The 16,715-nt window shown below is 41.6% G+C and overlaps 1 protein-coding gene across 1 annotated transcript in view; it reads right to left on the reverse strand.

Moving 5' to 3' along the window:
* BICC1 (BicC family RNA binding protein 1) overlaps positions 1 to 16,715 on the reverse strand; it is a 350,793-nt gene that overhangs the window by 7,086 nt on the left and 326,992 nt on the right. The window contains exons 18-20 of the mRNA XM_004369872.2: positions 13,426 to 13,582; positions 11,170 to 11,330; positions 8 to 107 (exon numbers count right to left, since the gene is read on the reverse strand). Coding sequence (XP_004369929.1) covers positions 8 to 107; positions 11,170 to 11,330; positions 13,426 to 13,582 — 418 coding nt within the window. The remainder of the gene's footprint in view (positions 1 to 7; positions 108 to 11,169; positions 11,331 to 13,425; positions 13,583 to 16,715) is intronic.

Below are 16,715 nucleotides of genomic sequence, written 5' to 3' on the forward strand. Positions count from 1 at the left end.
TACTCACCTGAGATTGCAAGCAGCATTTTCCTCCTGGCACCAAAAGTAGTAATTCCCAATTCCTTCAGATCCTGATCTGTGAGAGTGAGGAACGTCTGAAGATCGATCTATGAGTGAAAAAACAATCTGTGACCAAGATGTTAAGTACTTAGTTTCTTCCTTATTCTAGAGTCAACTGATTATTAAAACCAGTTGCTGTCAAGCTGATTCCGACTCAAGGAAGCCCCATGTGTCAGAGTAGAACTGTGCTCCATAGGGTTTTCAACAGCTGATTTTTAGAAGTAGTTAGCCCAGCTTTTCTTCTGAGGCACCTCTGAGTGGACGTAAATGCCCAACCTTCCAGTTAGCAGCTGAGTGCTTTAACCATCTGCACCACCCAGGGACTTCCTAACTCATTATTACACTTATTTTATTTATTAATTATGCCTTGTTAATTTCTAAAAACAGAAGGATGGTGACACAAACTTAAGGGACAACAGCCAAGTAATAAGGTGAAAAAATGGAAGTGATGATTCTAGCAGAGTACTTGATCTAAGCCAATGAGCTACTGCAATTGAGATAAAAACTTAGCTCTGAGCATCCTGGCAGCAATGGCAAAAAGGGAAACAAAGAACTGCACATCTTTTGAGGGCTGATCAAAGGAAAAATATCTATCTGTTTGTGAGAGGGAACAATATTTCTTAACTTTGGATTCTGAATTGGTTAAGCGGATCTTTTTAGGAGGAAACCAAATAATATCATAAATGGTATTATGGGTTGAACTATATCCTCCTACAAGATATATTAAAGTTCTAAACCCTTTAACACCTGTGAATGTGACTGTATTTGGAAATAGGGCCTTTGCAGATGTAATTAGTTAGCATGAGGTCATACTAAAGTAGGGTGACTCCTAACCCAATATGACTGGTGTCCTTATAAAAAGAGAAGAGACACAGAGACAGACACAGAGAGAAGATGGCCACGTGAAGACCGAGGTAGAGATTAGAGTTATGTTGCCAAAGCCAAGAAACACGTGAGACTACCAGAAGCTGGCAGAGACAAGAAAGGATCTTCCCTTAGATCTTTTGGGGAGAGCACAGCCCTGCTGTCACCCTGAATTTGGACTTCTACCTTCCAGAACTACGAGATAATACATTTTCAGTTACTTTAGCACATTTTTTGGTAATATGTTAATGCAGCCCTGGAAAATGAATACAAATGGCGCCTTCCATAGTGTTTTTACATAAGACTGATAGAAGAATTCCTAGACTGCATCAGACACAGGCCCAGCCCAGAAGACTATCTCTGAAAGTGGCACAAAAGAAGTATTTCCAGGAACGGTATAACTGTACTCTCAGATATCAGCCACAGGTATTGAGGGAACTAGAGAACTAGCCCAGTGATCCTGACTTTCCTTTGAAGACAGTGTGTAGGAAAAGAAAGGCACCGAGTACTGAAGCCAGAGAGGTTTGGGTTCAGATCCTGACTCTGCTATTACTAGATGTGAGTACTTAGGGTTGTCTATACTATACCTCACAGGGATGTTGTGAGCAATAAATATGACTGGAGGTGTGAAACAATGGTGTCATGGATTGAATTGTGTCCCCCCAAAATATGTGTCAACTTGGCTAAACCATGATTCCCAGTATTGTGTGATTGTCCACCATTCTGTCATCTGATGTGATTCTCCTATATGTTGTAAATCCTACCTTTATGATGTTAATGAGGCAGGATTAGAGGCAGTTATGCTAATCAGTAAGACTCAATCTCCAAGATTGGATTGTGTTTTAAATCAATCTCTGTTGAGATATAATAGAGAGAAGCAAGCAGAGAGACATGGAGACCTCATACCACCAAGAAACAAGAGCGAGGAGAAGAGCTCATCCTTTGGACCCGGGGTTCCTGCACCGAGAAGCTCCTAGACCAGAGGAAGACTGATGTCAAGGACTTTCCCCCAGAGCTGTCAGAGAGAGAAAGCCTTCCCCTGGAGCTGGCACCCTGAATTTGGACTTCTAGCCTACTGGACTGTGAGAGAGTAAACTTCTATTTGTTAAAGCCATCCACTTGTGATATTTCTGTTACAGCAGCACTAGATAACTAAGATAAATGCGCTCACCAAAGAGTCCCCAGACTAACATAGACTAGGAAGAAAGGCCTGGTGACCTACTTCTGAAAATTAGCCAATGAAACCCTATGGATCACAACAGTTGGATCTGCAACCTATCACGAGGATTGCACAGAACCAGGCAGCATTTTGTTTCGTTGCACAGGGGATGCCATGAATTGGGGTTGACTTGATGGCAGCTAACAAGAAAAATAAACAAAGATTGGTAACTATTGTTAGCAATAATGTAGATAGATATATCATCCATGAAAGTTGCTAAATAAATCTTGAAAATGTTTACAATAAATCGAATCTCACAAGTTACTTAATGGAGGATTCTTGTTAAATCATATATGAATACTAGAAAATATTTTACATGAAGGAAGCAGACTGCCAAACTTCAATATACCAGAAAGTAGTAAAATATACACTGGATTCAAATTATATTGAACACAATTTGAGATTTTCTGTGTTGATTCTGAAAGCACATCTAGATATTGCAAAACCTTAAGGTCATCATTTATCACAATTCCACAATTCTAGAAATATACTTTGAAAAATTCTACTTAATAGAGACTCCCTAGTTCAGGGGGTAAATAAACTTTCTTAAATGGCCAAGTTGTGAATAATTTAGGATTTGTGAGCCATACCATCTCTGTTGCAACTACTCAGCTCTGCTGTTGTAGCTCCAAAGCAGCCATAAACAGTATGTAAACCAATGAGTGTGGCTGTGTGCCAATAAAACTTAATTTACAAAATCATGCAGGTCTGCATGCTGTAAATGGCTAACCTATGCTCTAGTTAATAAAATATTGGATAAAACCACTCTGGTTTTGTATTTTCATGTTCTCTTTTTCTTACAGAAATTGAATAAGAAGTATCTATAAGAAATTTTATTTCTATTCTTCTTCAAATAGGAAATAAATATAGAGAAAAACAAACACCAAATATCATCTTATAACCTTTCATCTCTTATTTTGAGACTTGCTGTGTTCTGGACAAGTAAAAAATATCTCTGCCCCAGAGATTCCCAATTAGCCACTCTCATCTAACTAGCAAGACTTAATAAACGGATGCGTGCTTTAATGCATTGATGATGAAAGTTTTATTCAACTTAGAAAATTCTTGGTTAAGTGAACACTAATTTAGATTTAGAGAAAAGGAAACAAAATCAATACCCTGAAATCCAACATACACACAACAATCTCTTTTTCAGTGTAGAAAAGAACAAAGCCCAGCAATTAAACTCAGTAATTTATTGAACCATGGGCAATATACTGACTTTATGATACAAAATGCCTAACAAAAACCCTAGATTCTTTATTGATTGATACATGCCTGTGAAGTACTGACTTAGTCAGATGTTCTCTGACACGAAATAAAGCCAACTAGCACCAAACTGAGACCATGTGTAGATTTGAACAAGACACACATTTATAGAACCATTCTAATTTTCTGTTGCATTGGATTGGTCGTGCCCTGATTCTATGGAAATTTATTGTAAAGAATCATGGTCAGAGACTCTTTTCATGCCAGTGTATAATGGGCCATGACTGGTCAATCTGAGCAAAATCTATAGTAGGGACAGTTCAGAGGACATCTTAGTTCTCTCTCAGTTCAGGCAAAATCCAACCAGTAATTGAATGAATCAATTAACATACAAGAAAACACATTATATTCTACGAAGGCAGCCTTGAGTAACATGAGTAGGATGGGGCAGAAAATAGCCACAGGTATTTAGTTCAGATGTTGTTATTTACTTTTAAGTGTCACAAATAAAGATAACCACAGACTAAACAGTGTTAAATGACTAAAGAAATCATGCTAAATACAGACTTGTTTCTGGCTTAGGGGAACTGTGAATCCAAAGTTCCTATAAATCGATATAGAGATAAGGTCTTTTACCTCAAATTGTCTTACACTGGGTTCTCTAGAGGAGCAAAACCAGCTTAGTGTGTGTGTGTATATATAATAAAATACACATACATACACACATATATATACATATACATATACATGTGTGTGTGTGTATGTGTGTGTGTGTGTAAATACAGAGATTTCAAGGAAATGGCTCAGGCAGTTGTGGTGGCCCATATCTGTGGGTTAAGCATCATGCTGGAGGCTTCTGACTCATGTGGTTTCAGGAGCTGACAAACCTAAAACCTGCAGGTCAGGTGGCAGGCTGTTGGCTCACGTCCCAAGAACCGGAAGTCAGAAGATGATGAGTCAGACGCAGGATCGAGAGAGGGTGAGCTTTGCCACAACATCCATATATACTGGATGCAGGCTACATCCCGAATGAAACTCTGCTTTCAACTGATTGGCTGCTCACATCAGATCACAAAATGGAGGATGATTACATTATATCTGCCAAACCACTGAGAATCATCACCTAGCCAAGTTGACACAAAACCTTAACCATCACAGTCCATCCCTTGTCAACCTGGTACTGTACACATCTCCTTAAACCGTACATAATCTCAAATTAAGATATCTACAAAGTCATACTTGCATCTAACATGATACAGTTAACATGCATATAACCGAAAACACACTAGCCTCATTTACATCTTATATTTTACAATAAGTAATAGAATAAGGGAGATGAAAAAACAAAGATATTTAACATACACACGCACACATACACATGTAACAAAATAAGGAAGAAATACTCAAAACAATTACAATCCATGTTTCTACAACTGGTCACGTGGTTGTAGCTAGTATTTCAAACTACCTTCTTCCACTACCCATTCTGGACTCCCTTTGCCCTCAGCAAGCACCTCAGCTGGTCGTGGTTCTTTGCCTGGTAGGATGACCCAAAACTTTATTCCTGAAGAGTTTCGGCCATTAGTAGTCACACTGGAATTGAGTTGCTATAGTTTTCCATTGACTTTAATCACAGGGCATGACAGTACTAAGAGATGCCTAAGAGATCTCCTGTATTCCAGACATACTCTTCTTTATCTCCATTATGTAATATCACTCTGATTTCCCCTTGGCAATCAGGATCAATCACACCAGTCAACACAGTAACTTCCTTACTTGCCTGTTACTCCAAAGGCATGAAGAGCCCAAAGTGACTGGGTGGCATTCTTAAATTCCAGTTCAATGGAATCAGTGTTTCATCTCTTGGTGGGAGAATTCCTCCCTTTGGAACTAAGACTTCTAGACCTGCAGAGCACAGGGTCATGGCAACAGGAAGCAAAAATTCTGTGAGTGGGCCACTAAGGGTAATAGTGAGTGGTGCCACTGTTTCCATCTCTTGATTCCTGGAACCATGAGTCCCAGCTGTGAGAGAAACAGCACAAGGTACTGTATGCTGGTTTAGAGCATATACAGCCTCCTGGAGAATGTGCCTGATTTCAACTGATGTTGGAAGCTAAGCAGGTTGGGCATGGTTAGTACTTGGATGGGAGACCACCTGTGAATACCAGGAGCTGTAGGCTTTGGGAGCCCTGATGGAGCAGTGGTTAAAGCATTCAGCTGCTAAGCAAAATGTTGGCAGTTCGAACAAAGCAGCTGCTCCATGGGAGAAAGATGTGGCAATCTGTTTCTATAAGATTTACAGCCTTGGAAACCCTATGGGGCAGGTCTACTCAGTCCTATACAGTCAATATGAGTGGGAATTAACTCGACGGCAGTGGGTTTGGTTTTTTGGGTTTGGAGAACATTGTACCAAACCCTGTAAAGTATAGCCACCTAGCTGGTGCTGTAATTGTGTCTTTAGAAGGCCATTCCATCGTTCTATCAAGTCAGCTGCTTCAGGATGATGGGGAACATGGTACGACCAGTGAATTCCATGAGCATGGGCCCACTGCCACACTTCATCTGCTGTGAAGTGAGTCCCTTTGTCTGAGGCAATGTTCTATGGGATAACTTGACAGTGGATAAGGCATTCTGTAAGTCTGCAGATGGTAGTTTTGGCAGAAGCACTGTGTGCAGGGAAGGCAAATCTGTATCCAGAGTAAGTGTCCATTCCAGTAAGAATAAAATGCCACCTATTCCATGATGGAAGTGGTCCAATGTAATCAACCTGCCACGAGGTTGCTGTTTGATTGCCTCGAGGAATGGTGCCATACTGGGGACTTAGTGTTGATCTCTGCAGCTGAAAGACTGGGCACTCAGCAGTGGCTGTAGCCAAGTCAGCCTTGGTGAGTGGAAGTCCATGTTGCTCAGCCCATGCATAACCTCCATCCCTGCCACCATGGTCACTTTGTTCCTGAGCCAATTGCGCAATGATGGAACTGGCTGGGGAAAGAGGATGACTGGTTTCCACAGAACATGTCATCATATCCACTAGATCGTTAAAATCAACCTTGGCCAAGGCCACCCTTTGGGAAGCATTCACATGAGACATATATATTCACTTCTTTGGCCCATCAGAGAGGTCTATCCATATACCTCTTCCCCATATCTCGTTTCCAATTTTCCAGTTGTGTTCCTTCCAAGGCCCTGACCATCCAGCCAAACCACTGGCCACAGCCCATATATCAGTAAACAATCACACAACCAGCCATTTCTCCTTCCAAACAAAGAGAACAACCAGGTACATTTCTTGAAGTTCTGTCCATTGGTAGGAAATTCCTTCACCAGTGTCCTTCATGGAGGTCCCAGAAAGGCACTGCAGTGCTGCCACTGTCCATTTTTGAGTGTTGCCTGTATATCATGAAAAACCATGTGTAAACTAGGCACGAGCTTTTCTTCTTCAGTCAACTGATCATAAGGAATGCTCCATGAGGCCACAGGTGCAGGCTGGGAGATGGAAGGTAATATGACAGGAGTGGAGACCATGGGCACTTGGGCCACTTCCTCATGCCACTTACTTGTGCCTTTAGGTCCTGCTCAGGCTCAACCTCATATATAACACTTCCATTTAATGATGGAGAGCTGCTGTGCATGTCCAACTTTATGACTCTGTGGGTCAGACAACACCCAGTCCATGATGGACTGCTCAGGCTGCATAGTGACTTGGTGGCCCATGGTCAAGTGTTCAATCTCTACTAAGGCCCAGTAACAAGCCAAAAGCTGTTTCTCAAAGGAGAGTAGTTATCTGAAGAGGATGGCAGGGCTTTCCTCCAAAACACTAAGCATCTGTGCTGTGATTCACCAACAGGGGCCTGCCAAAGGCTCCAAACAGCAGCTTTATCTGCCACTAACACCTGAAGCACCATTGGATCAGCTGGATCGTATGGCCCAAGTGGCAGAGCAGCCTGCACGGCAGCCAGGACCTGTTGCAGAGCCTCCTCTTGTTCTGAGCCCCACTAAAATCTAGCAACTTTTCAAGTCACTTGATAAATAGGTCAGAGTAGCACACCCAAATGAGGGCTGTTACCTCCAAAATCCAAAAAGGCCTACCAGGCGTTGTGTCTTCTTTTCAGTTGTATGAGGGGCCAGATGCAATAATTTATCCTTCACTTGAGAAGAAATACCATAACATGCCCCACACCACTGGACCACTACAAATTTCACTGAGGTGGAAGGCGCCTGAATCTTGTCAGATTGAGTCCCATCTTCTAGCTCATAAACATCTTACCAATTAAGTCTAGAGTCATTGATACTTCTTCCTTATCAGATCCAGTTAGCATAATGTCATCAATGTAATGGACCAATCTGACATCTTGTGGAAGGGAAAGGTGATCAAGGTACCTGTGGACTAAATTATGACATAAGGTTGGAGAGTTGATATACCCCTGAGGTAAGACAGTGAAGGTGTATTTCTGACCTTGCCAGCTGAAGGCAAACTACTTCTGGTGGTCCTTCAAAACAGGGATGGAGAAAAAGGCATTAGTCAGATCAATAGCTGCATATCAGGTACCAGGAGATACATTAATTTGCTGAAGCAATGACCTCACATCTGGAACAGCAGCTGCAATTGGAATCACCACCTGGTTAAGCTTAAAACAATCCACTATCATTCACCAAGATCTATCTGATTTTTTTGCACAGGCCAAATAGGCAAGTTGTATAGCAATGTGGTGGGAATCACCACCCCTGCACCTTCAAGTCCTTGATGGTGGCAGTCATCTTTCCAATCCATCCAGGAATGCAGTATTGCTTTTGGTTTACTATTTTCCTAGGTAGGGGCAGTTCTAATGGCTTCCAATTGGCTTTTCCTACCGTAGTAGCCCTTACTCCACATGTCAGTGATCCAATGTTGGGGTTCTGCAAGTTGCTGAGTATAGCTATTCCAATTATGCATTCTGGAACTGAGGAAATCACTATAGGATGGGTTCCGGAACACACCAGCCCCACTGTGAGATGGTACTGTGCTAAGATTCCATTGATAACCTGACTTCCATATACCCCTGCTCTGACTGGTGGGCCACAGTGATGTTTTGGGTCTCTTGGAATTAGTGTCAGTTTAGAGCTAGTGTGATTACTTCCTTTTCCCCAATGAACGGTCACTCTCATAAAATGCCACAGATCCCTCTGGGGAAAGCTAGAAGAAAGATTAACAGTATAAATTTTTGGCAGTGTAGTGGGGTCCTTCCTCAAGGGGACCTGGCCTCCCCTTCATTCAAGGAGCTGTGGGCCTGTAAACTGGCTCAAGTCTGGGAATAGATTGAGGGGCCCTGACTCTCTATTTTGGCAATTCAAGTTAGACTGCCATTCACTTGATCTAGAATTCTTCCACTTGTCCATATCAAGTAAATACTTAGTAGATTTCCCATCTGTTTCACTCCTAGGGACACCAAGACTAAGTAGCCAACACCATAAGTTCATAGGAGTCAGACTATTCTGATTACTGCTTTGACTACGCTGTCCATTATTGTAACCACACCCACCTTGTCTCTGTTGATTAAGTGCTGCCACTTGGCCCCTATCACCATGGGGTCCAATCCGCCCCATTGTGGTTAAGTGTCTTAATTCAGTTAGGGTAGTTCCCACTGTCAAATATGACTTATATAAAATAGCAATCACAGCAGTCTTCAAGGATGCCTGGGATCCCTTCACAAATTTTTTCCTCACCATTGTGGCAAAAGGTATGCCCTCTGGGTACTCCATGGCTGGGTCTGTGGGTCCAACCTGATAATTCCACTCTAACATGCCAATTTCCCTAAGCCTTTGGATACCTTCTTCTACAGTATACCAAGGCAGGTCTGGCACTTCAACTTGATTTATTGTAGGCCACCACTTAATCTATGCTTCAGTAAACCAATCAAATAAAACTATTAGATCCTCTTCTAACCTCTTGAGCTGAAACTCTGAATGAAGAATTTGTGCTTAATTGGCCCATATCAATAAACTCAGACTGATCTAACTTTGTTACTTGCACCATTATCCCACACCCTTAATAGCCATTCCCACATATATTCCCCAGGTTTCTGTTTGTATATATTAGAAAAATCAAGCTATTTTTTTGGAGTGTAGCGTACCTCATCCAGGGTCACACTTTGTCCTTCACCTCTTGGGGCTAGTTGGGGCTTATGTCTAGTTACTGGGCTAGAGGCAAAAATGGGTCGTGGGATGGGTCCTGGGGATATTCAGCAACGTCTTATAAGACATCTGCCTCATACAATGCCCCCAAAATACACCTCGGGTGCTGCCCCAGGTGATGTCTCAAACAAAGACTCTTCAGGAACAGCTGGGTTAATCTCATCAGATGGAGGTAGAACGGATAACAGTTTCACTGGGGAGGGTCGCTTAGCAAACAAAGATGGAGCAATCTCTTCAGATGGGAGTAAGGGGGCTAGTTCTGTTGGTAGGAGTGAGTCAATAGAATTTAGGGGCTCAGTGTCCTCAACTTCCTGATTATCTTCCCCTATGTCCCCATCCCAAGTTTCAGAATCCCATTTCTTCCCATTTGATACCCTCACTTTAACTTTAGACACCATTTGAGGTTGGGAATTCAACTGGCATTTTAATTTAGCCACTCTTATGAAAAGACTCTGGGTTTGGTTCTATGGCAATATCAGCTCTGTTACTACAAGAAATAAGGCTTTTCTTTCCGGGTACAAGTGGCAACATTCAGGTCTTGCGTGCGGCACTTGAGCTGTGACTCTGAATTTGAGCTTATCCTTTTTTCTCACCACTTTTTCTAGTGTAAGGAGGACCAACCAACCAGCTTCCTTATACTTCTCATTCTGACAAGATTGTAGAAACGTATCAAATATGTAATTACTCAGAGCCTTGTCTTTCACAAATATTTGATCCAGTAGTGGTGATATTCTGCATATTTCTATTTCCACCTCATGCCATGGATTAGCAATGCTCTCTCTACTACTGGAGGCAGAGTCATCAACACCTTTAAAACTAGCCAGACTTGAGAACCAATTCAGAAAACTCATCCTTGCAATTATATTCCTCTAGTACCATTCTCAGTACCAATGTCTTAGGCTGGGTTCTCCAGAGGAGCAAAACCAGTGAAGTATATCTATACACACATACACACACACACACACACACACACACACACATATACATACATATATGCATACATATATATATCAAGAGAGAGAGATTTATTTCAAGAAAATGGCTCATGTAGTTGTGAAGACTAGCAAGTCCCAAATTTGTGGGTCAGGTGTCAACCATCAGGCTTCTCCTGACTCATGTGGCTGCAGGGGCTGACGAACCCTAAATCAGCAGGTCAGACAGCAGGCTGCTGGCTCACCATCCAAGAACAGGAAGTCAGAGGATGATGAGTTGGATGCAAGATTGAGAGAGGGCCATGTTTGCCAGAACATCCATACATATTGACTGCAGGCCACACCCCTTTCAACCAACTGGCTGCTCACATCAGATCACAAAATGGAGGATGATTATATAATATCTGGCAAACCACTGAGAATCATGGGCTAGCCAAACTGACACACAACTTAACCATCACACTGATGAAGGGCTGCTATGGTGCATTTTGGCAAACACAATTTTCTGTATTTCCACTATCCTGTGTTTACTAGGTGCACTAAATAAATAAGGAATGAGTTGACATTTTTATCAGCAGCAAAAACAAGCTATGGGACTTGAATAAATGCTCAGTAATAGCACAGCCATAGGTCAAAGAGTGATTTCATTCTGGAAGTCATCACAGATACAACCAAAACAAAGAGACACAGGAAAATAAATAAATAATGGCTGACCTCTTGTTGCTGGAAGACGTCTGTGTATTTGCCCAGGCCCAGTTTGCTGAAGAGCTCAGGGAGGTCAGAACCTTTGAAAGAGCTGTTCAGGTTACAGCCATTGCTTCCTGTCAGTGAGGAAATGCAGTCCATGTAATTGCTACTGCTGAGATAGTGTTCCGCTGAAAGGCAAAGGAGAGAGACAGGCTTGAAGTGTAAATGCCCACAGAGAACACGGTTTAATTAAAACTTTTAATCATCTAAATATTTCAGATTTCATTGTTCAGCTGAATAGAGAAATAGCTGCAGAAATACAGCAATCCTTTACTGAAACATTGGCTTTTCATTAAAGGAATGCTGGTTATAGCTTTCAGCAAGGCTCTTGTCATTTAAAAGGTTACACTTGGGAGGCAGCAATTCAGCAACAGAGCTCTGTAGTTAATAAGTACTAATCATATTCTCCCTGAGCATTCAGAAACATTTGCTCTTTATAACTGATTTGATGGGAATTAAATAAGGAATTGGAAGCAGGATCCCTGGGATACAATAAGGATGTGGAAAGTTATTATAAAGTTCAAGTTCCTTTTGGACGGCAGGATGGCTCTCTGTAACCACACTTGTGCTTTCCTGCAGTCAAGGAATTCTATGGTATTGCAACACATAAATCTCATCCCCTATAAGAACACAACTGGGCAGGGAGTTCACAAAACAGAGTGATTTCAAAATTAAGAGCAATATATGGTATAATAAGATTGATGCTGGAGTTCCTGGATTTAATTTATAATAGAAACTAATCTGTTCTTTGGGAAGAATTCTAAGACAGGAATGCGGAACTTTGGCTTGATTTTGCAACTGATTTGTTGGGCAGGGGTTTCTCCACGTTATCTGTGGTTTTCAGACCCAATGACCAATGACACACAATGCTGGGTGGACTAGTGAATCATGCTGTGTACTTGACCAAAAATTCAAATGTACTTCAACGGATGCTACTGAGTGAGTGGCCATCTGTCATGCATTGAATTGTGTCCCCCAAAAAATGTGTGTATCAATTTGGCTGGGCCATGATTCCTGGTATTGTGTGATTTTCCTATCTGTTGTAAATCCTACCTCTATGATGTTAATAAGGGAGGATGGGTGGCAGTTGTGTTAGTAAGGCAGGACTGAATCTATAAGATTGGATTGTATCCTGAGGCAATCTCTTGAGATATACAAGAGAGAAGTAAGCAGAGAGACAGAGGGACCTCATACCACCAAGAAAGCAGTGCCAGGAGCGGAGTGTGTCCTTTGGACCCGGGGTCCCTGTGCGGAGAAGCTCCTAGTCTGGGGGAACACTGATGAGAAGGCTGAGAGACAGAGAAAGGCTTTGCCCTGAATTTGGACTTTTAGCCTACTTTACCGCGAATAAATTTCTCTTTGTTAAAGCCATCCACTTGTGGTATTTCCGTTGTAGCAGCACTAGATGACTAAGACACCATCGAAGATACAACAATTGTTCTATTTATTTGGAGTAGCAGCAGCAGGTGACCCAGGAATTGGAAATGGAACTGGACTGCAAGTCTAACTGCCTCCATGAACTACTGCCATGAAACCAGAAGAATTAGATTGGAACCAGCTACCATCACTGAATGATTTGATCAAGGAATCAACAGATGAATCCTGGTCAAAAGGGCAAAAACTGTGCAAAAGAATTCAAAATTTTTATAGAATCCAGACTTACTGGACCTACTGAGACTGGGGGGACCCCTGAACCTATTGCTCTGAGGAAATCTTCAAACCATGAACCAAAGTTATCCCCTGAAGTCATCTTTAAACTAAATAACCGTTCATCTAAATTAGTAAAGAATGTTCGCCATAAGCATTGTGCTCTTTTAAAGAATTATCTATATGAGATCAAATTGTCAACAGTTACTCTAAAGCATAGATGAGAAGTTTAGGAGTAGTGAGTCTAAAGTCCATGGTGGTGAAACAAGGTGGGTAGAGACAGCGAGAATGGTGATACAACATGAAGAATGTAACCAACGTTATTGAAATGTACATGTAGAAATTGATGAATGGTGTATGTTTGGATGTGTATATTTTCACCAAAATTAAAATTTAATAAAAGAGAGTTGCTATGGAGGTTCTAGTAGAAGTCTGCAGCCATTCCTACCTCCCCAATCAACAACTGGCTCTTGTCTGTGTGGGAATTGCAGAGTTATACTTCTATAACACTACAAACCAAATAAACAAATTCTAGGCTGATTATACTGAAAAATATGAATAGAAGTCAAAGCTCACTTGATTTGTTTTGTTTACGCTTGGGGCTGCCAATAGAAGCTGTAAATTCACTATGACTTGTGGGTCCTATTCCATTTCGGTCTCTCCAGTTATCACATTCACTTCCACTTCCCAAGTGCTCACGACTGTTTGACCGGGAGAGGGACATTGATGAGCCCTGTATGCAAAGCCAGAAAAGGAGATGTTTAATAAGGTTGGTTTGCTGGGGTGGGAGGAGAAAAGAATACACATTAGATCTCTGCCATTTACTTCTGTTGCTAAGGACTGCACTTAGCCATGAATGCTGATTCTCAGGAAGAGACATGGGGTACCTGTCTAAAGCCTTTGTCCTCCAGTGCCAAAGCCACTTATATACACTTGGAAGTCTTTTTCCTTCATTACGGGAAGCTGATTATGAGGGTACCCAGCAGCATTCTGACAGCCCCTAGCATAAAGAATCCCCCCTATAAGATCGGGAAGAGTGGATGCTGAGATTCCTCTCCTTTTGGCCAACACAAAGTAAATCTCCCATCTGGTAGAGCAGAGATTCTCTGCCTTGCATCATGCAAGGAGGAGTGGGGAAGAGGTGCTGCTATAACAAATGCTTTGAATTGAGCTTCCAGGCTAATATAATTGGAAGTATTTTCCCTGTGTTGCCCTCACCCAAATAACAGAATTATAATTTTGTACAAATTACAAAATAAAAACACAAATTACAAATTTACTTTTAAAAATTTCCCCAAATCAAAATAAAAATAACATAAAACAGCTCAAAGTTTGTGCTGGATATGTTATTAATTCCTTTATTCATTTTATTACTTAATCACTATTTTATATTTGGGAGCCCTAGTGGCATAATCGTTAAGAGCATGGCTGCTAACCAAAAGGTCAGCAGTTCAAATCTACTAGGCGCTCCTTGAAAACCCTATGGGGCAGTTCTACTCTGTCCTAAAGGGTTGTTATAAGTCAGAATCGACTTGACGGCAATGGCCTTGGTTTTTATTTTACTTTTACCCTACTTTGTATTATGTAGAGTATGAAAGTTAAGATTCTATGATGTCCAAAATTTTATGTTCATTGGATAATTCCAGGAGAATTTTTTTACTATTCACCTGGATTTGTTGTTGTTGTTATCTGCTGTTGAGTTGGCCCCCAACTCATGGAGACCCCATGCACAATGGAACAAAACATTGCCTGTTCCTGCACCATCGCTATGATCCCCGTGGATCGAACTACTGTGATCCTCAACCTCTGAGTAGCATCACCACAGGTGACTGCCCTGCTTTAAACACTTCCCTCTTTGGAGCATCATGACATCACATTGCCCAGATGTACTGCTTACCTTGCTGTATTCTTTGTACACGCTTTCTTCTCTTTTCCACCCTAAATGTCAGATTACCCTAGGGTTTGGTCCTGGGGCCCCTCCTCTTCTCTCTTCACACATTCTAAGTAATCTCAACCTCTTTCAAAGCATAATGGTGGCTAATAACTTCCAAATTTCTACCTCCAGTTTTGACTTCTCTGCTGAAACTGACATTCATAGTGCTGCCATTCTGACACTTCCATTTTACTGTCTAACAGGCATTTAAAACTTGTCGTTAGGTGCATCGAGTCGGTTCCGACTCACAGTGACTCTGTGTACAACAAACGAAACACTACCTGGTCCTGTGCCATCCTCACAATGGCTGCTATGTTTGAGCCCACTGTTGAAGCCACTGTGTCATTCCAACTAGTTGAGGATCTTCCTCTTTTTTGATGACCCTCTACTTCACCAAGCATGATGTTCTTCCAGGGACTAGTCCCTCCTGATATTTTGGGTGCCTTCCAACTGGAGGGGCTCATCTTCCAGCACTATATCAGACAGTGTTCCACTGCTATTCATAACGTTTTCACTGGCCAGTTTTTTCAGAAGTAGACTTCCAGGTCCTTCTTCTTAGTCTGTCTTAGTCTGGAAGGTTCACCAAAATCCGTCCACCAAGGCTGACCCCGCTGGTATTTGAAATACCGGTGGCAAAGCTTCCAGTATCACAGCAACATGCAAGCCACAACCGTACAACAAACTGACAGATGTGTGGTGAGTTTGTTGTTGCTGTTTTTTTAAATTTGGCATGTCTGAAACTGAAATGTTGATTATCTGTCACATCAACTACCCCTAAACCTATTCCTCTCCCAGAATTCCTGTATCTCATTAAGCAATTCTACCACTCACAACAAGGCTCTAGATCCTTTATACATCACTTTTGCTATGTGCCCTCTTGGGTAAACCACTAGGAAGAACAGTATAAGAAAGCTTTGTAAAATGAATTCAAGTCCTTTCTTTGATACTTACTAATCATGACCTTGAGCAAGTCATTTAACCATTCTGGGCTCCTCTTTCTTCACTGGGAGTGTGTGAGGAATGAATAAACTTGTGGGTGAAAATGTACCTTCTAACCCGTAAATAACTAAATAAATATTGTATGTGATAATTATTACTAATACATTATGAGTTCATCATAATATTCTGAGGTATTCCTTTGAATATAAAAAGCATATCTAGCTTGGATGTGCAGAAATACTTTCACCAATGAGATTCGTATACATCACCTCATCTTTCAGCAAGCTTCAAGGTAAAGTTGGGTTATCTTCAAGGTAAAGTTCTCCAGTGAAAAGAAAAACCAGTAAACCAGTTGGCATCGAGTCAATTCTGACTCATGGAGACCTCGTGTGTGTCAGAGTAGAACTGTGCTCTCTAGAACTTTTCAATGGCTGATTTTTTCAGACACAGATCACCAGGCTTTTATTCCAAAGCACCTCTGTGTGGACTTGAACCTCCAACCTTTCAGTGAGCAGCTGAGCCCACTGACCATTTGTACCACCCAAGGTGTGAAAATAATAACAGCTGCTAAATGTTGCTGTGAACTTACATGCTAAGTGCTTCCTGCCCTCTCCCATACAATCCTCACAGCTCAAATGAGGAAACTGGCTCAGAGCAGTAAAGTCAGTTCCCCAAAGCTGTACATCTGGCCAGTGGTGGCTGTCAGACCCCACAGCCTGTGCACTTGACCCTACATTACTGAAATGACCATCATCTTCAAATATCTGCAACACCATTGGTCTTAAGGGAGCAGACCTCAATTAGCATTTCTAAAGCTAAACATTTCATCTTTGAAACCACAGAAACACAATGAACAATTTAATACTCCTCTCTGACAAAAGGTGGGGTGAAATGGATGGCCATACAGTGTATCACCTTGAAAGTCTAAGTATTAGCACAGCCGTCTTAAGGTCTCCGCTAACAAAAGCTGTTTATTTTCTCTCCAAGCTATAAT

Source organism: Trichechus manatus, unplaced genomic scaffold (assembly GCF_000243295.1).
Source record: "Trichechus manatus latirostris isolate Lorelei unplaced genomic scaffold, TriManLat1.0 scaffold00007, whole genome shotgun sequence".
Lineage (NCBI taxonomy): Eukaryota > Metazoa > Chordata > Mammalia > Sirenia > Trichechidae > Trichechus > Trichechus manatus.